Raw genomic sequence first — 22500 nt, 5'->3', positions numbered from 1 at the left:
GCTCTATAAGTATCCATTATTATCATTACTATTATTATTATTATTATTATTAAGTTTACAGTTGGACCAACAGCAAAGTGAGAGCAGTATTGTCAATGGTTTCTCCATTGCAACGAGAAAGCATTTACAGCTAAGTCTTTTGTGAAGGACTATTCCTCTCAAACTAGGAGGCAAGATTGCACTGGCTCTTAGTGCTGCAGCCTTGTGGGCTAGTTGGCCTTTGGGAACCACCCCAACGCCGACTGTCCTAAAACCCTCTTGGCCGAGAGAGTGGGGATGTACTTGGGCAAGACACTCACCACTATAATCAAATTCTAGCCCAAATAGCTGGAACAGCAGTTGCCTCCTCTGCTGTTCTGATGGTCATAGTCGGACACGACTATCATAACAATTCCTCTCAAACTAGGAGGCAAGATTGCACTGGCTCTTAGTGCTGCAGCCATGGCGGCTAGCTGGCCATTGGGAACTATCCCAAACGCCGATTGTCCTAAAACCCTCTTGGCCAAGAGAGTGGGGATGAGACTTGGGCAAGACACTCTCCGCTATTATCAAATTCTTGCCCAGATAGTCGGGACAGCAGTTGCCTTCTATGCTTTTCTGATGGTCATAGTCGGACACGACTATAATAATAATTATTATTATTATTTATTTTTATATAGGGCTATAATACAAGCATAAGCAAGTTATAAGCGCTTTACAATACAGTACCTAAAGTGAAACAAGAAAGCATATAAAGAGTCGTAGAAACATAAAACAGGATAATTAATATTATTAAAAAAAACACAATGCATAAAACTCACAAAGTAACATGCTATCAATACTACAACTGTTACACTCCAAACTCACACTAACACACACGCACAGACACACACATGATTAAACGGCTGAGATGACAGCAATTTTCACCTAAAATACATACATGTAAAAAGGAACATAATTGTAATCTGCATGCCACAGATTTTGTAAAAATTGTAAAATAAAATTTTGGATAGAAAAGGTAAAAGGGGTAAAAATCGGGTCATTCTCACTTCGAACCACACTACCACCATCCATCTACCCACCCCCATTCTCTCTACTCTCCCATCACACACACACACACACACACACACACACACACACACACACACACACACACACACACACACAAACAAACAACATTGTTGTCTTATTTATTTATTTATTTATTATTTATTATTATTATTTTATTATTATTTTCATTACTACTACCCTTTTTTATATCATAATTATTATTTATTTATGTAAGCTTATCTATATATATATATATATTTTTTTTTTTCAAGGCCTGACTAAGTGCGTTGGGTTACGCTGCTGGTCAGGCATCTGCTTGGCAGATGTGGTGTAGCGTATATGGATTTGTCCGAACGCAGTGACGCCTCCTTGAGTACTGAAACTGAAACACACACTCACATTGCCATGGGCCTGGGACAACAGCACTATTTGAGTTATGACTGACTATCATGCATGAAGTAAAGTCATGAGTGGTAAACAGGTCAGCAGGCCATGCCCCGTGATGCAAAATATTCCCTGGTGTTGAGTGCGGGTCGTGTGAAGCGACTGGCTACATCAAATAAGCTGGCGCTAATCGAGTTTCAACATTCTCTGTTCAAAGTTAACTTGGGAAATCAGTGAGTGATCTCTATTAGATTTCATGCAGGAATTTGTTCTAACAAATTGTCGTCTTTTTTCATGTGTGTGTGTGTGTGTGTGTGTGTGTGTGTGTGTGTGTGTGTGTGTGTGTGCGCGCGCGTGCGCGCGCGCGCGTGCGTGCATGCGTTGTGTGTGTGTGTGTGTGTGTGTGTGTGTGTGTGTGTGTGCGTGTGTGTGTGTATGCGCGTGCGTTCATGCGTGCGTGCGTGTGTGCGTGCGTGCGTGTGTGCGTTTATGTAATCGCGCGGTCAGAACAAACAAAAATCAGATACACATGCGCAATGAAATGGCTGCAATATTGCACGTGTGTTATCAAATCACGCTAGAAGTTGTGTACCTTGTCTTTTGTTTATTTAGTTATTTATTTACATGTCTTTGTTGTTGCTGTTTTTTTGTTGTTTTTTGTTTTTTTAACCATTTTCTTTTCAAAAAGCAAAACATACCACACGCGTTCATTGTTCACGACGGAAAGTTCCTGACCTCGTTTCAATGTTCTGTAAAGTTTCATTTCATAACATTTTTCTTTCTCCTCTCTCGTTCAGCTTACCAGGATGTAAAAAAAAATATTTAAAAAAAACCCACAACAACAACAACAACAACAAAAACCCGTGAAAAGCAATTTGGAAGGAAAGAAAAGAAAAGAAAAAAAAAAGAAACAGAAAAAAAGTTGTGTTTGCTTGAACGCACCTCTCTCATGTGTGTGTGGGTGGTCGTTATGGGTGAAGAGAGAGAGAAGAGTTGGGGGTCAGGGAAATCGGGGGCAGGGGGGAGGAGTGGGGGATGGGGGGAGAAGGGTTGGATGGAGGTGAGGCGCGTGGGGGGGGGGGGGGGGGGGGGGGGGGGGGGGGGGGGGGGGGCGGGGGGGGGGGACGAAGGGACAGATTGGCAGTGTGGTCAGTTTCCTGCGGGGGATCAACGCCCTAACTGATTGGACAAGGGGACGTTAGCAGGATCCATTATCATGGTATTAACTCGGTTTTCGTTTCTCTTGTCTTCTCTTCTCTTCTTCTTCCCCTCTGGCATCCAGTGGGAATGAGAGAAGAATGAGGGGGGATACAGAGGAAGGGTGGGGCTGAGAGGTAGTGTGTTTGGGGGGGGACATATAATATGAGGAGGGAGGGACAATGAAAGCTGACATCACGCGCACAACTCACTGTAACAACAACAACAAACTTATAAGTGTCGGAAAAAACAACAAGAACAAGAACACCACCACCAACAACAATAATGATAATGATAATAATAATGGTATTTATATAGCGCTGAATCTTGTGCAGAGACAAATCAAAGCGCTTTTGCACCAGTCATTCACACGCATGCATAACTCTAAAACTGGAGAAACAAGGCAAGGAAGAGGCAGAGAAGGGAGGCTCTTTTGGGAAGAGGTGGGTTTTAAGGCCAGACTTGAAAGAGCTGAATGTGGAGACTTGACGAAGCGAAAGAGGAAGTTCATTCCAGTTGCAACGTCCAGAGACAGAGAAAGAACACCGGCCAATAGTCGAAAGCTTGAATCTGGGTATGCGTAAACAGAGTGGATCCGAAGCAACAACAACAACGTTGACAATGATGGAGTCTCCCGTCGGTCCGACGGATGAGTAGGCAGGCAGGCTTATCTGTCGGTGTGTGTCCTCATATGGGAGAAGAGGCCGATTCTGGATGCGCAACACTTCCCACAGGTGTTGCAAGGGAAAACGTCTTCAGAAGTTGAGCCCTGCTTCCTTCGCTCACCCTTCGCCTTAATGGCCAGCGTTCTCTTGTTTTCAAACGTCTTTATGCCACTAGAGCACAGCATCCTCCAGCGACAGCGGTCAAGGGCATCAGTTTCCCAGGAAGCGATGTCTATGTCACAGGCTTTGAGGTTTGTCTTCAAGGTGTCCTTAAAGCGCTTGCAGGGTCTTCCAAGTTCACGGTGGCCTTCCTTCACCTGGCCATACAAAAGCATCTTCGGGATCCTGCTGTCTGTCATGCGGACAACGTGTTGTTGACAATGACGGCCAGACCAATAACACTTTCAAATTAAAAGAGGCGTCTTAGCTAGAGAACTGACCCATAAACGCTTCGCCACTGCTTAATAAAGGAAACGAAAAAGAAACAGATGCCTGACTTACGCAGTATCGGTATCAGTTTCTCAAGGAGGCGTCACTGCGTTCGGTCAAATCCATATATACGCTACACCACATCTGCCAAGCGTAACCCAACGCGCTTAGTCAGGCCTTGAGAAAAAAAAAGAAAAAAAAGAAAAATACATAAAAAAACTACTACTACTACCAATAATAATATTTATAAGGCGCAAAATCTTGCTCTAAGCGCGCACACACACACACACACACACACACACACACACACACACACACACACACACACACACACACCACGCTAGTCAGGCCTATAGAGCTTACTAAATTAAAAAAAAAAAGTTAACGTTTAGAGGTCCGACAGGGACAGTGATTGAATTCATATCCACTGAGTCGAGGACACGCCAAAGGAAGGCATGGCCCAATCCTGTCCATTCCTCGTTTCAAGGCCAGACACTACAGTCAAATAACGACTTTTTTTTCTCTCCGACTAAATCTCTCTTTTGTCTACTAAGTGTATCATCACTTGTGGATCACAAAAAAGTGTTCTTAGATTTCTGTGAATACCCGTTGCTATGGAAACAAATCAAAATGGCCGCCAAACAATGTATCAAAGAAATCGGGTTTGTGGTCCATGTGGTGCACGCAGACACTTTTTTATCTTCATTTTCACGTGAGATTGTGTTGATTCTTCAATTATTGTACTTTTTATGAATTTTTGAAATTTCGGGTATTGCAAATTCCTCAAAATTTACAATGGGTAAAAAGATTGGAACTGCTATGAATTAAAACCCAGAGAATATTTTCGTACATACTCGTAATGAAACTTCAATGACATGTCATAAATCAATCATGCAAAGTCTCATGGTTGTAGGTTTACTCATCATTGAGCAAGTCCAAGGTATGTTGACAAGGCCAGAAACTTGACGACTTGCGTCGAAATTGAACAAAAAATTGTTAACAACACTTTCGTGATTCAGCACGCAATCTTTATAGGCAATTTTTTCATTGTTAAAGACGTCTTTACAGTGGAAAACTTATGCATATGATAGAAGAGATGTTCAAGAATCAAAATCCATCAAAATCACAAATAATGAAAAATCATCATTTTGGTCTCTTTTGCACTGCCGTGTCCCCCCATAAAATTAACCTTCGCCAACCGAAGTCCGCTACACATTTACAAATGAGTCATGCGAAAAAAAAAATCAGACATAATAAAGTTTCTTTCTTTTACGAACTCTGATTTTCATTCATTCTCTTTCCTTACTTTTCTTTCTTTGGTTCTTTTTGTTTGTTTGTTTGTTGTTGTCGTTGTTTCTTTTTTTCTTTCCCTTTCTTTTATCCTACTGAACGCAAAGAGGAGCATTAAGAAAATTGTTGCTGGAGGAAAAAAAAAGCGGAATAAACACAATATCATGGAATTGAATAATGATAAAAAAAATTAATTAAATTCTAAAAACAAAATAAAATAAAATAAGACAGAATAAAGTAAAAATGAAAAGACACCAGATCCGACGTGATATTCTGGAAAGTTATCTCAACAGTTGACTGAATGGCTCTGTGGCTTGCTCAATTGTCTAGACAGAATAAAAGATTCTCTTAAGTCAATGACTACCAGGGGGCAAGGGGAGGACTCTACTTCAGCCCCTCCACCGTTGCCCCACCCCCTCATGGCCTCCCCCCCCCGCCCCCCGCACGCCCCAGACCCTTTCCTCCCCTCCCTTCCTCGCCTTCCTTCTCATAAACACTTTGACCTCTGTATAACCAAAATATATATATATATTTGTAGTTGCATTTCTTTTTATCACAACAGATTTCTCTGTGTGAAATTCAGGCTGCTTTCCCCAGGGAGCGCGCATCGCTACACTACAGCGCCACGCTTTTTTTTTTTTTTTTTTTTTTTGTACAACCCTTTTGTTGCCGTGGGTTCTTTTACGTGTGCTAAGTGCATGATGCACACGGGACCTCGGTTTATCGTCTCATCCAAATGACTATATGTATATATATATATATATATATATATATATATATATATGTATATATCTATCTGTCTACATATATACATATACATGTATGTATGTATGTATCTATCAATATATATATATATATATATATATATATATATATATATATATATATATATATATATATATAAATCTGAAAGAAGACAATGGTGTAATACGTATGAACGTTTGCAATTGCTGTGCAGCTTCTAGCCCAGCCGATCCGCACATACAGAGAGCCATAATTATCAGGACTGCACAAAAACAACAACAGACAAAAAAGAAAACACACACACACACACACACACACACACACACACACACACACACACACACACACACACACACACACAACACAACGACGGAGCGGCCCAGGACAGCCAGCCAGATCAATCAGAGCCTTACTTGAAGGGGTGGCAGACGGACAGGAACCTCTCGCAGGTGAAGGCGCACACGAGGAAGACGCAGAAGTACTGGGCGGCCATGTAGAGCACGTTCCACAGCTGGCACCAGCCGGCCACGTTGAGCGTCCGCACCAGCCAGGGGTTCTGCAGTTCGTAGAACACGTGCAGGGCCAGGTAGCTAAAGTCGGCCAATGCCAAGGACGTCAGGTACACCGCCGCCGTGTTGCACGTGCGCATGCGCTGCGAGGACCAGAAGAGGGCGGAGAGGACGTTGCCCGTCAGGCCGATGACGTACCAGACCGGGGTGACGCACTTGTTGACCAGGATGGCGTAGTGAGCGTGGTGCTGCACGATAGCCAGGATGTCGCTGACGCTGCTGACGTTGCAGTCATCACCCCCGCCCCCTCCTCCTCCCCCTCCCCCTCCCCCGGCCAGCACTCCTGATCCTCCTACCCCTACCCCTAAACCCCCTGCCCCCAGCCCTGCTCCTCCAGCCTCTGCTGCCGCACCAGCTGTGGACAGGGTGAAGTTGTTGATGTTGTTATTGTTGTTGTTGTACGGGTCCAGGTTGGTTAGGGTGGTGATGGCGGTGGTGGTGGTGGAGTTACTCATGATCTGCAACAGAAAGTGTTAGCATCAGGGCTGTGTGTTCGTTGGGGTTTAAAAAAAAAAAAAGAAAAAAAAGGGGGAAAAAAGAGGAAAGTTATCTTCCATGATGGGTTATCAGCGACACAGAGCAGTGCCCCTGCAGAACAGGCAGCCAGTCAACAGAACATCTGCTGTAGTCCTGCCCGCTCCTCCAAGCGCTCCGACGAGAGAAAAACTGGCCCGACCCAATCCCAGCGGCCCGGAAGCTCTACGGAGGACTGGAGGACATGCGACGTACTGCCGCCTTCGTCGAGGAGACGGGGGAATCCATCTGATAAATGACGAACGAGACAACAACAAATCTTCCATGATGGGTGAGGGGCTGAGGTTGTCAGCAAAATCCCAACGTTGTAAAGTTGTTCTTTCCTTGGAGAGAGAGAGAGTGTGTGTGTTAGAGAGACACACACACACACACACACACAGACAGAGAGACAGAGACAGAGAGAGAAAGAGAGACACACAGAGAGAAATATGTTGGGGAAAAAACTGGAAAGAAGAAAAAAGGTTTGTACTTTGTGTCACGGTCTGGGGGCAAAAATATCACGTGCTCTGGAAACCGCACATGCAAATGTCTTGGTCATTTTCTGTCAAGCTTATGAGCCCTCCAGAAAATACACGTACACTATCTTTCTCTACCCCACCTCCACCCCCACCCCCCTCCAAGCGTACCTCCTCTAATCCTCTACCCACTTGAAACTACCCCAAAGTACAAAGCTTACTGCAGGAACATGTTCAACACACGTTCCTCTAAAGAACAGAGGAGTAGGGAGAAGAAATGGTGGGTATGATCCAGTGAGAGCTCAAATGACAGTCGGTTTTCATGTGGAGTGATGGCCTCGAGGTAACGCGTCCGCCTAGGAAGCGAGAGAATCTGAGCGCGCTGGCTCGAATCACGGCTCAGCCGCCGATATTTTTTTCGCCTCCACTAGACCTTGAGTGGTGGTCTTGACGCTAGTCATTCGGATGAGACGATAAACTGAGGTCCCGTGTGTAGCATGCACTTAGCGCACGTAAAAGAACCCACGGTAACAAAAGGGTTGTTCCTGGCAAAATTCTGTAGAAAAATCCACTTCGATAGGAAAAACAAATAAAACTGCACGCAGGAAAAAAATGTAAAAAAGGGTGGCGCTGCAGTGTAGCGACGCGCTCTCTCTTCTTCTTCTTTTTTTTTTTCCATTTTATTTGTTGTTTCGTTTTGTTCTTTCCATCTTCATTTTTTTCCTTTCTGTTGTCCTTTCTTTCTTTTTTTCTTCTTCTTCTCTGTAATGTCTGTTTCTACTGTCAAGCAGATCCACCGCGCACACACACACACACACACACACACACACACACACACACACACACACACACACACACACATTATACAAAGAATGAGAGCTGGAAACGTAGGCAGAATTATGGTCGAAGAATGCTGTCTAATGTGCTTTTAACATTTTCTCAATATATATTGCAGTCTGCATTATAATTTCCTCATTCCACACAAAAAAACCCACCTCTTCCCAAAATAGCCTCCATCCCCTGCCTCTTCCTTGTCTTCAATTTCTCCAGTTTTAGAGTTATGCAATCGTGTGAATGACTGGTGCGAAAGCGCTTTGATTTGTCTCTGCACAAGATTCAGCGCTATATAAATACCATTATTATTATTGTTGTTATTTTATTATTTCTATATATCATCTCCCTTTATGTCCCTTTATGATATATGCACACGGCTGTTTTCAGATGTCTGCCTTTTCAAAAATGTTTGTTAAAATAATTGCAAAAATTATGTCAAAATCCGCAAATTCATTTCCGTCTGTTGGGTTTTGGGATTTTGAATCCCGGAAGTAGATTTGTTTTATTGGACAAATGAGGGTGGGTGGGGGTGTGGGGGGAGGTTTGATGGGGTGGGCGGTGGGGCTATGGGAAAGGGGATGTTGGGGGGGGTGGGGGTGAGAGGGGGTGCTAGATGTCAAGTTGAAATGTTTATGATATTGTTCAAACATGAATTTTTCTACGTCAATGACACCTGAGAGAAAAACGTTTCTTGACTAAGGACCTGTCAAGCGTGCCACAGATTTTTTTGTTTGTTTGTTTGTTTGTTTTGTGCATGCTAAATAACGTCGTTTCAAAGCGCATGCGCGAACTGGGACAAAGATATGTCGATGTGCGCATGCTTGGAAATAATTCAAATTTGTCATTTCCTGAGCTTTCATCCTTTTCAAACCAGCAACTGACTGTAATGTGTAGAGAAAGAAAGAATGAAATAAAAGAACGAAAAAAAAAGGAAAAGAAAGGAAGAATAAAACATTGGACAAAAGATGACTTTTTCCCCACCAATGTTTGCATGTAATGTATACTATATACGTCGTACAATAAAGCATTCATATCTTTATTACACGACCAAATCATTATTGTTGTCCTTTTGTTTTGTCTTACATATTCTTCTGCATTTCACTCAAGCCCCTACAAATTCTATTCAGCAATATGCATGTATAAAACGAGTGGTAGACTGGTGCGGATAATCAGATTTTTGTACTTTCACTCTTGTAATTTTCACTCGTCTCATTCAATATTGGTTATTCACTGAATGATGATGATGATGATGATAATCATCATCATTATCATCGTCGTCGTCGTCGTCGACGTCGTCATCATCACCATCAATCAATCAATCATCAATCAATCAATCTTCAATCAATCCATTACTCCATCACTCCATATCATCATCATTATCATTATCATCTTCTTCTTCTGTTTGTGTGTGTTTGAGTGTGTGGGCGTGAATGTGTACGTATGTCTTTGTTTGCTTGTTTTATTTTATATATATATATATATATATATGTGTGTGTGTGTGTGTGTGTGTGTGTGTGTGTGTGTGTGTGTGTGTGTGTGTGTGTGTGTGTGTGTGTGTGTAAGTACGTATGTACATGATAATATACCAGTTGTTCTTTTCATTGCTTTGTTACTCTTAATAGACTATTCCAGTTAATATTTGTATTCGTCATTTTTAATATTTCATTTCATTTCATTTTATTTCTTTATTTTTATGTTTTGTGTCGTTAAATGGGCAGAATTGTAAAAAGGCCTTTACTGCGCCTAATTCGTTCGTTTATCATTCGTTTATTTATTTATAGTCTGTTCATCTAAGATGATGATATTAGACTGAAAATAAATGATATTATTATTATTATTATTTGGATTATTGTCATTTCTATCATAATGATGAGTGTTATTATTAATTAGAAATCGACATTTCTGTATATTCGAAATCGCCTAATTCTTTACCCATTAAAGATTCAATCACTCTTCTTCTACCTTATCCCCTGTGAAGAGTCACTACGGCACCGCACAGAGGAGACCCGTGTTCAGCAGATTCCTCCAGGTCTGTCGGCTGTATGCCACTTAAAGCCCCGAGTCTTTGCACATGGTTTGCCTGTCCATTCTGCAATGCCGTCAGTCTATCGTTTTATTCTGTCTTCTCCTCTGTCTATGTTTTAACCCGGTGTTCGGTTGTCTCTCTCTCTCTCTCTCTCTCTCTCTCTCTCTCTCTCTCTCTCTCTCTCTGTGTGTGTGTGTGTGTGTGTGTGTGTGTGTGTGTGTGTGTGTGTGTGTGTGTGTGTGTGTGTCCGTGGTAAACTTTAACATTGACATTTTCTCTGCAAATACTTTGTCAGTTGACACCAAATTAGGCATAAAAATAGGAAAAATTCAGTTCTTTCTAGTCATCTTGTTTGAAACAATATTGCACCTCTGGGATGGGCACAAAAAAAATATTAAATGAAGCCTAATTATATGCAAACTGCATCTACTGTTATATTTATATTTTTTGTATTCTCTAAACTTGGCACTTTGATCTGATATTCTGACCCAAAAACAAGAGTTAGTCATTATTATCATTTTTTGTTCAAACAGGAACTTCTTTTGCTAAACATAGAAGTTTTATTTATTTTGCAAACGTTTTGGTGCATTAAACATTACATTTTGAAATTATACTCAATACATATAAAGCTTGGATTTTTTAAAAATTATATCACAAGTGAGTCTTGAAGGCCTTGCCTCTCTTGTTCCCTTTGTTTTGGTGACTGGAAACAAAATCACAGATATATCGCTTCCTGACTTGTGCACACACAACCACCCAGCTCCTTTCCACAATTATGGTCATTTCCTTGCCCTTTATGTCATCGAAGATGAATAATAATGAACATATCATTTGCATAGATGAGCCAGACATATGCAAGGCAAGTCCATCACTTTTTTTTATGAGGAAAACAACAACAACAACAACAACGTGACACTGCATTTGAAACAGAATTTAACCTTGTTTTTCACTTCCCAGTTTGACCGAGATATGCGAAACTATTTTGACAGTCTCTCTCCTCCCCCCCCCCAACCCCCCGCCACCCCTCGTCTCTCTCTTCCCCTGTACGTGTGTGTGTGTGTGTGTGTGTGTGTGTGTGTGCGTGTGTGTGTGTGTGTGTGTGTGTGTGTGTGTGTGTGTGTGTGTGTGTGTGTGCTTCTCAGCCTCTGTCTATGTCTCTCTCTCGTTCCTTCTCTCTCAATTTCTCTGTGTTATTCCCTCTCTGTCAACCTTCTCTGTGTTTGTTTCTGTCTCTGTCCGTCTGTCTTTGTATGTCATTGTATATCATTGTACGTCTCTCTCTCTCTCTCTCTCTCTCTCTCTCTCTCTCTGTCTCTCTCTCTGTCTCTCTGTCTCTCTCTGTGTGTGTTCATTCTGCCACAATGCAAAAGAAGCGGAACTGCATTTTCTTTTCCACTGCACAGAATTGAATGACTTACGACAGAAGTATATTTCTAAAAAATACACGCTTCATCCGTCGATGACTAGGTTTCAACATTTGATGCAAGACAAGCATTGGCTCCATGACATTGGAAGGTACATTTATTATGCAAATCGACGTCGTTAATGTTTTATTTTTTTTATTTTTTTATTTTTTTAATGTACGTAGTCTACTATAACAAAGGTTCACTCTGTCATTGTCCGCACGATCTGTTGTAACGGGTCATATGGCCTATACAATAAAATTCTTGCGTTCTTGCGTTCTCTCTCTCTCTCTCTCTCTCTCTCTCTCTCTCTGTGTGTGTGTGTGTGTGTGTGTGTGTGTGTGTGTGTGTGTGTGTGTTTGCGGTTGCAAATACACTGCTCCAAAGAAGAGAAAGTAAAAAAAGAAAGAAAAAAAAGAAAAGAAAAGAAAAGCCAAGCTTATTTCTTTGTTGTATTTCTCAGTTTTTTTACCTGTTTGCCTGAATCTGCTGAATGCTATATTACTTATTTGATTATTACATGCATTTTCCTCTTTTTTTTTTGTATAACTAACCACGAAGGTGGGATGATGATGATATGCTCTGTTCTTACCACAAGGTAATCAAACGTTTTGGTTACCAGTTCTATTCACATCCTCATTTCATGTGTGTAAAATAAAAAATATGTTCATTGATTAATCAGTTTATTCAGTTGGTTAATGTGCTTGTTAGTTATTCTTCAGTTGCATTACTTGATATTACTCTGTCTTTCGTTCACATTGATATATCAATGTATTTCATATTCATGTGATACTACGTTTTGTTTCATTTTTTTTCCTTTCCACCACTTAATAACAACAAATCTAATTTACGCAGATTTAATTCCACGACTAAAGCCTCATTCCTAACTGTCTTCCATATCATATGATCATTCCTGTCAGCACGATGTCTGGCTTTAATATTAGTGGTACTTATTTACATGCAGTTATTGAGAAACAGACAGGCAAACAGACAGACGTCAATCACACACACACGCGCGCGCGCGCACACACACACACACACACACACACACACACACACACACACACACACACACGCACGCACGCACGCACACACACACTTAAAAAAAACTTATCCTCACTCACACATACACACCAACCGCCATTCACCCAAGATACACATATTTGAAGAGAGAGAGAGGAAGAGAGAGAGTGAGAGTGGGAGGGGGATAGAGAGAACGAACGAACGAACTTTTTTTAATGAGAGAAGTGGAATAAGCACGTAGGTGTGTGCTTTTTGTTTTTGTTTGTTTGTTGTTGTTTTTTTACATCCAGCCATCGAGAGAGAGAGAAATCAAAATCGAAATCGAAATCGAAATCATCGAAATCGAAATCGAAAAGAAAAACGAAACTTTTTTTTTTTATTGAGGGAAAAGGAATAGGCACTTATCAACCTGTTTTCATCCTACCCTCGTATAGAAAACGTATAAACTACAATCTAGGAAATACAAGAAGACTGAAAAAAAAAAAAAAAAGAAAAAAATACATACACATCGCATGGCAACAACAACAAGAACAAATAAATAGCATAGAAAATGAACACAAAATAACATAGTATCCATCTGCGTAAAGGAGAGAGGGAAGGAAGAGGGTAAGGGAGGAAGAGATACGAAGGAGAGAGAGAGAGGAAAAACTGTTGAGAGAGCTAGAGGGGAAGAGAGGGGGGAGGGGGGGGGAAGGAGGATGGGGGGGGGGGGGAGGAGATAGACATATAGACAAGGATATTGAGAAGAGATAGAGAGAGAGAGAGAGAGAGAGAGAGAGAGAGAGAGAGAGAGAGAGAGAGAGAGAGAGAGAGAGAGAGAGAGAAGGAGTGACAGACAGACAGGCAAATAGAGGGTGTTGAAGATAAAAAGCGTTTCATACGCGAATGGAGAATCAAGAGCGCTTAAATATTCGAGTACATTACCGATATTGAAATGGAAATACGTTAAATTGACGACGACCACCCCCCCCACCCCCATCACACACACACACACACACACACACACACACACACACACACACACACACACACACACACACACACACACACACACATCATACCTGAGGAAAAAATCCAACAGAACCTTCTTCCAGTGTTATAACCACAACAAAGTTCCCACTTGTCGACAGAACTCCACTGTTCATTCACAGAACTGAATCCAGCTACTCCGCGAGCAGACTCTTCGAACAAGTCGGCAAACTTCGCTTGCTGCAATAGCTCTCTCTCGCCCTCCCTCTCATTCCTTTCTCCTCCTCCTCTCTCTCTCTCTCTCTCTCTCTCTCTCTCTCTCTCTCTCTCTCTCTCTCTCTCTCTCCTTCCTGCCTGTCTATCTGTCTGTGTCTGTGCCTGTCTGTCTGTTTCTCTCCAAACGCCACCCCCCACCCCCTGCCACCCCTCGCTCTCTCCCTCCCACCCTCCTCTCTATCTCTCTCTTTGCCTGTATGTCTCTCTCTCTCTCTCTATCCACCCTCTCTCTTTCTCCCTCTCTTTATCCTCTCTGTCTCCCTCTCTCTCTTTCTCTCCTCTCGCTCCTCTCTCTCTCTCCCTCTTTTTCTCTTTCTCCCTTCTCTCTTTCTCTCTCTCTCTCCACCTCTCCACTCTCTCTCCCCCTCTTTCTCTCTCTCCCACCTCTCTCCACCCCCTCTCTCTCCCCCTCTATCTCCCCCCGCTCTCTCTCTCTCCCTCTTTTTTCTTTCTGTCTCCCCTCTCTCTCCCTCTCTTTCTCTCTCTCTCTCCCCTCTCTCTATTTCTCTCTCCCCCTCTCTCTTTCTCTCTCTTTCTCTCTCTCTCCCTCCACCTTCTATCTCTATCCCTCCCTTTCTCTCTCTCTCTCCACCCTCTCTCTTTCTCCCTCTCTGTCTCTCTCTCACCCCCTCTCTCTCCCTCTCTTTCTTTCTGTCTCACCTCTCTCTCTCTCTCCCTCTCTTTCTCTCCACTTTTCCACTGGTCTCTTAGTTCTTGAATAGTGTCGGCTCACCTTGCTTGATGTTCATGCTTTTTTCTCTCTCCCTCCCTTTCTTTCTCTCTCTCTCTCTCTCCACCCCTCTCTCTCTCTCTCTCCCTCTCTTTCTCTCTGCCTCCCCTCTCTCTCTCCCCTCTCTCTCCCTCTCTTTCTCTCCTCTCTCTCTCCCCTCTCTCTCCCTCTCTTTCTCTCTGCCTCCCCTATTTCTCTCTCCCCTCTCTCTCCCTCTCTTTCTCACCGCTTTTCCACTGGTCTCTTAGTTCTTGAATAGTGTCGACTCACCTTGCTTGATGTTCATGCTTTTTTCTTTCCCCCTCCCTTTCTCTCTCTCTCTCCACCCTCTCTCTTTCTCCCTCTCTCTCTCTCTCTCACCCCCTCTCTCTCCCTCTCTTTCTTTCTGTCTCCCACCTCTCTCTCCCCTCTCTCTCCCTCTCTCTCTCTCTCACCCCCTCTTTCTCCCTCTCTTTCTCTCTGCCTCCCTTCTCTCTCTCTCTCATCTGCCAAAACAGTGTACGTGAAAGCCTGGGTTCGAATCCCGCTCTCGCCCTTTCTCCCCAAGTTTGATTGTGGTAAATCAACCTGAGTGTCTAGTCCATTCGTTCGAGACGATAAACCAGAGGTCCTGTGTGCAGCACGCATTTGGCTCACTGGGAAAAAATTACCCAAGGCAACAAAAGGGCAGGCTGTCCTCTGGGCAAACGAAAATGCATCAGTCAATGCCTTCCAAAGCGCGTTGGCTTATTAATTTTATGTATGCTGCTGATCAGATGCGGTGTAGCGTATATGGAGTTGTCCGAACGCAGAGACGCCTCCTTGAGAAACTGAAAGTGAAACTGAAGCTATCCACACCCCGAACTCTCTGTCTGTCTGTGTGTCTCTGTCTCTGTCTCTCTGTATCCCTCTCTCCCTCTATATCTCTCCGTCTCTCTCTCCCTCTCTCTCCCTCTCCCACTCTCTCTCTCTCTCCCCTCTCTCTCTCCCTCTCCCTTTTTCTCTTTGTATCACACATATGTAAATTGAAACTGAAACTGTCCAAACCCCGAACTCTCTCTCTCCCTCTCCCTCTCTCCCTCTTCCGCTCTCTCTCTCTCTCTCTCCCTCTCTCTCTCCATCTGCATCTCTCCCTCTCCATCTCTCTCTCTCCCTCTTTCTCTCTTTCTCCCTCTCTCTCCCTCTTTCACTCTCTCTCCCTCTCTCTCTCTTTCCCCCCCTCTCTCTCTCTTACTCTCTCTCCTCTCTCTCTTTTTCTCTTACTCTCTCTGCCTCTCTCTTTCACTCTTTCTCTCTTTTCCTTCCACTCCCAATTTTTTCGTTATGTTTTTTTTTTCTTTCTTTCTCTTTCTCTCGCGTGAGTGTTCGGGGACGAGTGTTCTTTTCATTTTACGTCTTGATTATTAACATTATTATCATCATTTCTTATATACTGATTTGCTTCTTTTCTTCCTGTTGACATTTTTTTTACCACAAACAAACAGACACAGACAGACAGACAGACAGAGAAAAAGGTGGAAGGAAGAGTAAAACCAGAAGCAGAAACAGAAGTGAATAAAGAACGAAAGAAAGAAACTAAGACATAAAGTATATAATCATATATAACGGCAATGTAAGGATCAATGAAATAAAGAAAGAGAGACACACACAGAGAGAGAGAGAGAGAGAGAGAGAGAGAGAGAGAGAGATTGATATGAGGGAGAAAGAGACAGAGACAGAGATAGAGGAAGGAGAGAGAGAGAGAGAGTGAGAGAGAGAGAAATGGAGAGAGGAGAGGAGTGACACTGTGTGTGTGTGTGTGTGTGTGTGTGTGTGTGTGTGTGTGTGTGTGTGTGTGTGTGTGTGTGTGTGAGAAAGAGAGAGAGACAGGGGTAAAAAAACCCAACCCAAATCAATGATAAGTATCAGTCCCATCTCTTTCTCTGACTTGTCTGTCTGTCTGTCTGTCTGTCTGTCTCTCTGTTTATCTCTCTCTCTCTCTTTCTCCATCCTTTCCCCCTGCGCGCGCGAGCTGTTTTAATCTGTGTCCTTTCATTATATATATATGTTTGTTTTTGGTTGTTTTTTACTGGTTTGTCTTGTGTGTGTGTGTGTGTGTGTGTGTGTGTGTGTGTGTGTGTGTGTGTGTGTGTGTGTGTGTGTGTCTTTTTTTTCGGTTTTTATTTTTATTTTATTTTATTTTATTTTTTTGATTCTCTGTTTGGCGCTGACGACCCGCCCACATCTAGAGTGGATTCATTAAACGGGGAAAGATCGAAAATTTAAAAAAAAAAAAAAAAAAGGGCGGAAAGAAAGAAAAAGAAAACAGAAAAGGGGGAGAAAAATCAAGAGAGGAAGGAGGGAAGAAGGAAAGGAAAAGCAAAAATAAAATAAAATAAATGAGGAAACAAGCGGTAAAAAGGGGAAGGAAAGAGAGCGAGAGAGGGAGAGAGAGAAAGAGAGAGAGAGGGAGAGAAAGAGAGAGAGAGAGAGGAATAGAGAGAGAGAGAGAGAGAGAGAGAGAGAGGGAGAGAGAGAGAAATAGAGAGAAAGGAGGAGAGAGAGAGAAAGAGAGAGAGAGAGAGAAAGAGAGGGAGAGAGACAGAGAAAGAGAGAGAGGGAGAGAGAGAGAGAGAAAGAGAGAGCGTGACAGAGAGTCAATGAGAGAGGGAGGGCTGGGAGGGCGGGGAGGAGGGAGCGGGGTGGGCGGGGGGTGTAGAAAATGAGTGGGATGACAAATTACTTAAGACAGCATAGCAATTTTTCCCAGCCTTTTTATTCTAGTTTTCTCATTCTAAATTTTGGACTTTCTGATTCGAAAAAAAAAAAAAAATCCTTAAAAGAAAACTGGAAATAGAAATGAATTATAAGGATATAGCGACAACAGTAATATATGGCATATTGCAATTAAACAAATAAATAGGTAAATAAATAAATAGTATATGTTACATATAAGAAAACGATTGACTGGATAAATGAATAAGAAGCTGTATAACGAATGAAAAAAAAAGCCAAAAAACAAAAACAAAACAAGAACAAATGAATGGACATGTGAATGGGTATGTCGCATTTAAACATGCTCTTTTTTTGTTTCACTTCAACCACGATATCGTCATCATCATCATCATCATCATCATCATCATCATCATCTCCTTTTTCTCCATCCTCCTGCTCCTTCTTCTCCTCCTCCTTCCCCCAGTCTTCTTCTTCTTCTTCTTTTCCGTTTCCTCCTTCTCCTCCTCCTCCTTCTTCTTCTTCTTTTCTCCTCCTCCTCCTCCTTCTTCTTCTTCTTCTTTTCTCCTCCTCCTCCTCCTTCTTCTTCTTCTTCTTTTCTCCTCCTCCTCCTCCTTCTTCTTCTTCTTCTTTTTCTTCTTCTTCTTTTCTCCTCCTCCTCCTTCTTCTTCTTTTCTCCTCCTCCTCCTCCTTCTTCTTCTTCTTTTCTCCTCCTCCTCCTTCTTCTTCTTTTCTCCTCCTCCTCCTTCTTCTTCTTCTTCTTCTTTTCTCCTCCTCCTCCTTCTTCTTTTCTCCTCCTCCCCTTCTTCTTCTTCTTCTTCTTCTTTTCTCCTCCTCCTCCTTCTTCTTTTCTCCTCCTCCCCTTCTTCTTCTTCTTCTTCTTTTCTCCTCCTCCCCCTTCTTCTTCTTTACCTTCTTCTTCTCCTTTTTTTCTTCTTCTCCTTCTTCTTCTTTTCTTCTTCCTCTTCTTTTGCTTCTTCTTCTTTTCCATTCTCCTGCTCCGTCTTCTTCTCATTCTTCTTCTTCTTTTCCATTCTCCTGCCCCTTCTCCTCATTACCCCCCTTCTTCTTCTTCGTCGTCGTCGTCGTCGTCGTCTTCCTCCGGAGCGCTGCACGGGAGAATTGTTCACCAGATTCCTCGAGGTCTGTCGGTCGTGTCAAAGCCTGAGACTATACATATTATAATTGACCGTGGGGGACGTTTGCTCTGGACCGTCCAGCTTGGTGCAGCAAAATCACCGCAGGAGCCACGTGCAGCTAAAGCCAGGTGCATCACCGAGGCGCAACTGTTCGCCAAGGCCCGAGCGGCATCCACTGCCACGATAGAACCCAGTCACTTGTGTCCCCACATGTGGACGAGCCTTCAGGGCTCGGATTTGCCTCATCAGTCACTTCCGGACCCACAGCCACCGATCTTCCATCTGATTTTTGAAAGCTATGGCCATCTTCGACTGAATCCGAAGGACGAACATCATCATCACATTTGGTGTCACCGTCCTTTTCCCAACGTTGTCAGTCTATCGGGTTTTTTGGGGGTTATTTTTTTTTTTCCTGTCTTCCCTTTAGTTGTCTCGTTCCTTCAACAGTTCCTTGCAGTACTGTCATGTCGTTCGTGTGTGTGTGTGTGTGTGTGTGTGTGTGTGTGTGTGTGTGTGTGTATGTGTGTGAGTGTGTGTGTGTGTGTGTGTGTGTGTGTGTGTGTGTGTGTGTGTGTGTGTGTGTGTGTGCTAGTGCTAAACAATGCCTCGCCCCGTTTCTTTTCTGTCATTGAAATAAATACAAAAAAATGACACCATTGTCTCCAGCTCAGCCCCATCTATACCTCCCATACACCCTCTCTCTTTCTCTCCCTCCCTGCATTTCTCCCCCCCCCCCCCTCCTTCTCTCCCCCCCTCTCTCTCTCTCTGCCCCAGTCCGTAATTCTCTCCACCTGACCCCACCCCTCTCTCTATTCCTGCCTTTCTCTCTCTCCCCTTGTCTTTCTCTCTCCCTCCCTCTCTCTCCCTCCCTCCCCCATTCCATTCCTACCCCCAGTCCGTAATTCTCTCCACCCCACCTCTTTCTCTCTCCCTCTTCCTGTCTTTCTCTCTCTCTCTCCCTATCTTTCTCTCTTCCTCCCCCCTCTCTCCTCCCTCTCTCTCTGCCCCCAGTCCGCAATTCTCTCCACCCCCACATCTCTGTCTCTCTATTCCTGTCTTTCTCTCTCCCTCCCTCCCCCATTCCCTTTCTACTCCAAGTCTGTAATTCTCTCCACCCTCTCTCTCCCTCCCTCCCCCCTCTCTCTCCCTCCCTTCCTGCCTATCCCTCTCTCTCTCTCTCCCTGTCCCTCCCTCTGCCCCCTCTCTCTCTCCCTCCCTCCCCCATTCCCTCCTTACTCTCAGTCTGTAATTCTCTCTACCCCCACCTCTCTCTCCCTTCCTCGCTCTCCCTCCCTCGCTCTCCCTCCCTCTCCCTCCCTCCCTCTCTCTCCCTTCCTCTCCCTCCCTCCCTTTATCCTCTCTCTCTCTCCATACATCCCTCTCTCTCTCTCTCTCCATACATCCCTCTCTCTCTCTCTCCATACATCCCTCTCTCTCTCTCCCTCCCTCCCTCATTCCCTCCCTACTCCCAGTCTGTAGTTCTCTCCACCCCCACCTCTCTCTCCCTCCCTCTCTCTCTCTCCCTCCCTCCTCTCTCTCTCCGTCCCTCTCTCTCCCTCCCTCCCTTTCTCTCTCCCTCCCTCCCTTTCTCTCCCTCCCTCCCTTTCTCTCTCCCTTTCTCCCTCTCTCTCACTCCCTCCCCTGTTCCCTCCCTACCCCCTACTCTGTAATTCCCTCCACTCCCCGTTTCCTTTCCATGTAATGAAAAATGAATCAAGTTTCGGTGAGATATGGCGGATCGAGAGTGACATAGATTTGGCCCCCTCGCGACGACAGCAACCCCATATAACTTCCTATAACTCGAGTCCCCTCCACCCCACCACCCCTCCTCTTCCACCACCAACTCCAGTCTCCCCCGCCACCCCCTCCCCCCACCCCACCACCTCCCTCCTCTGTCCCTTCCCCCTTACTGCCCCCACCCCCAACTACACTCTTTTGTTTGTTTTGTCATTGTTTTCTTTTTTGTTTCTGATTGATGAAGGTGCGTCATTGATCTCTTTGTAACAGGAAGGTAACGTCGCTTCAAAATCACACCGGTAAAAATGATAAAGAGGTTGTCACTCCATATCTTCTGCCGTGGTGGGCAGGGGGTGGGGGGGTAGTGGACGGGGAGGAGGGGGGGGGGGGTCTGACAACAATATTATAAGCTGGTGATAAGATCGTCTTTATTCTATTGTTATTTATTTATTTACTGAATTGAATATTGGCGAAAGGGGTGTTGCGGTTGGGTTGGTGTGGGATGAGGTGTGTGTGTGAATGTGGTGGTGGTGGTGGTGGCAGTGGTGGTGATAGTAGTGGTAGTGGTGGTAGTGATGGTAGTGGTAGTGGTGGTGGTGTGGTGATGATAGTGGTAGTGGTTGTGATGGTGGTGTTGGTAGTGGTAGTGGTGGTGGTGGTGGTGGTGTTGGTAGTGGTAGTGGTGGTGGTGGTGGTGGTGATGGTAGTGGTAGTGGTGGTGGTGGTGGTGATGATGATAGTGGTAGTGGTGGTGGTGATGGTAGTGGTGGTGGTGGTGATGGTGGTGTTGATGGTAGTGGTGGTGGTGGTGGTGGTGATGGTAGTGGTAGTGGTGGTGGTGGTGGTGTTGATGGTGGTGATGGTGGTTGTGGTAGTGGTAGTGATGGTAGTGGTGGTAGTGATGGTGGTGGTTGTGATGGTGGTAGTGGTAGTGGTGGTGGTGATGGCGGTGATGGTGGTGGTGGTGATGATGTTAGTGGCCGTGGTGGTGTTGTTGTTGGTGGTGGTGGTGGTGGTGGTGGTGGTGGTGGTGGTGGTGGTGGTGGTGATGGTAGTAGTGGTGATGGTAGTGGTGGTGGTGGTGGTGGTGATGGTAGTGGTAGTTTTGATGGTGGGGTGATGGTAGTGGTGGTGGTAGTAGTGGTGATGGTGGTGGTGGTGGTAGTAGTGGTGATGGCAGTGGTGGTGATGGCAGTGGTAGTGGTGGTGGTGGTCGTGATGGTAGTGGTGGTGATGGTAGTGGTTGTGGTTGTGGTAATGGTGATTGTGGTGGTGATGGTAGTGGTAGTACTGGTGGTGGTGATGGTAGTGGTGGTGGTGATGGTAGTGGTGGTGGTGGTGGTGGTGATGGTAGTGGTGGTGATGGTAGTGGTGATGGTAGTGGTGGTGATGGTAGTGGTGATGGTAGTGGTGGTGATGGTAGTGGTGGTGGTGATAGTAGTAGTGGTGATGGTAGTGGTGGTGATGGTAGTGGTGGTGGTGGTAGTGGTAGTGGTGATGGTAGTAGTGGTGATGGTAGTGGTGGTGATGGTGGTGGTGATGGTAGTGCTGATGATGGTAGTGGTAGTGGTGGTGATGGTAGTGATAGTGGCGGTTGTCGTGGAATGAGAATGAGGGAAAGGAGAGTAGGATTGGGGTATAGGGGGTATATGGGGGGGGGGGGGGAGAGGGAGGAGAGAAATAACCAATCAAGGACATGATACAGTAGCTTACGGCAGGATGCAGTGTAGGTCGATATAACAAGACAAGTGGTGGTGGTGATGGTGGTGATGGTAGTGGTAGTGGTGGTGGTGGTGGAATGAGAATGAGGGAAAGGAGAGAAGGATTGGGGTATAGGGGGTATATCGGGGGAGGGGGAGAGGGAGGAGAGAAATATCCAATCAAGGACATGATACAGTAGCTTACGGCAGGATGCAGTGTAGGTCGATATAACAAGACAAGTGGTGGTGGTGATGGTGGTGATGGTAGTGGTAGTGGCGGTTGTCGTGGAATGAGAATGAGGGAAAGGAGAGAAGGATGGGGGTATAGGGGGTATGGGGGGCCGGGGGGGAGGGAGGAGAGAAATAACCAATCCAGGACATGATACAGTAGCTTACGGCAGGATGCAGTGTAGGTCGATATAACAAGACAAGACGAAACAATACACAACAAAGAAAAAAAGAAAAGACAAGAAAACAAGGTAAGACAGCATGTGTGTGTATGTGGCGAGTGGGGGCGGATGTGTGTGTGCGTGCGTGCGTGCGCGCGCGCGTCTGTGTGTGTGTGTGTGTGTGTGTGTGTGTGTGTGTGTGTGTTTGTGTGTGTGTTTAGTGTGTGTATGTATGTGTGTGTGTGTGTTTAGTGTGTGTGTGTGTGTGTGTGTGTGACATTGTGTGT

The 22500-nt window shown here is 44.5% G+C and overlaps 1 protein-coding gene across 1 annotated transcript in view; it reads right to left on the bottom strand.

Annotated features, from left to right (window-relative positions):
• LOC143297071 (uncharacterized) overlaps positions 1–6762 on the bottom strand; it is a 15210-nt gene extending 8448 nt beyond the window's left edge. Inside the window, exon 1 of the mRNA XM_076609244.1 lies at positions 6152–6762. Coding sequence (XP_076465359.1) covers positions 6152–6762 — 611 coding nt within the window. The remainder of the gene's footprint in view (positions 1–6151) is intronic.
• Positions 6763–22500: the final 15738 nt, after the last annotated feature.

This window comes from Babylonia areolata, chromosome 22 (assembly GCF_041734735.1).
Source record: "Babylonia areolata isolate BAREFJ2019XMU chromosome 22, ASM4173473v1, whole genome shotgun sequence".
NCBI classification, from domain to species: Eukaryota; Metazoa; Mollusca; class Gastropoda; order Neogastropoda; family Buccinidae; genus Babylonia; species Babylonia areolata.
Note: the sequence above shows the minus strand (reverse complement) of the source record. Positions and strands in the feature narration are given on the sequence as shown.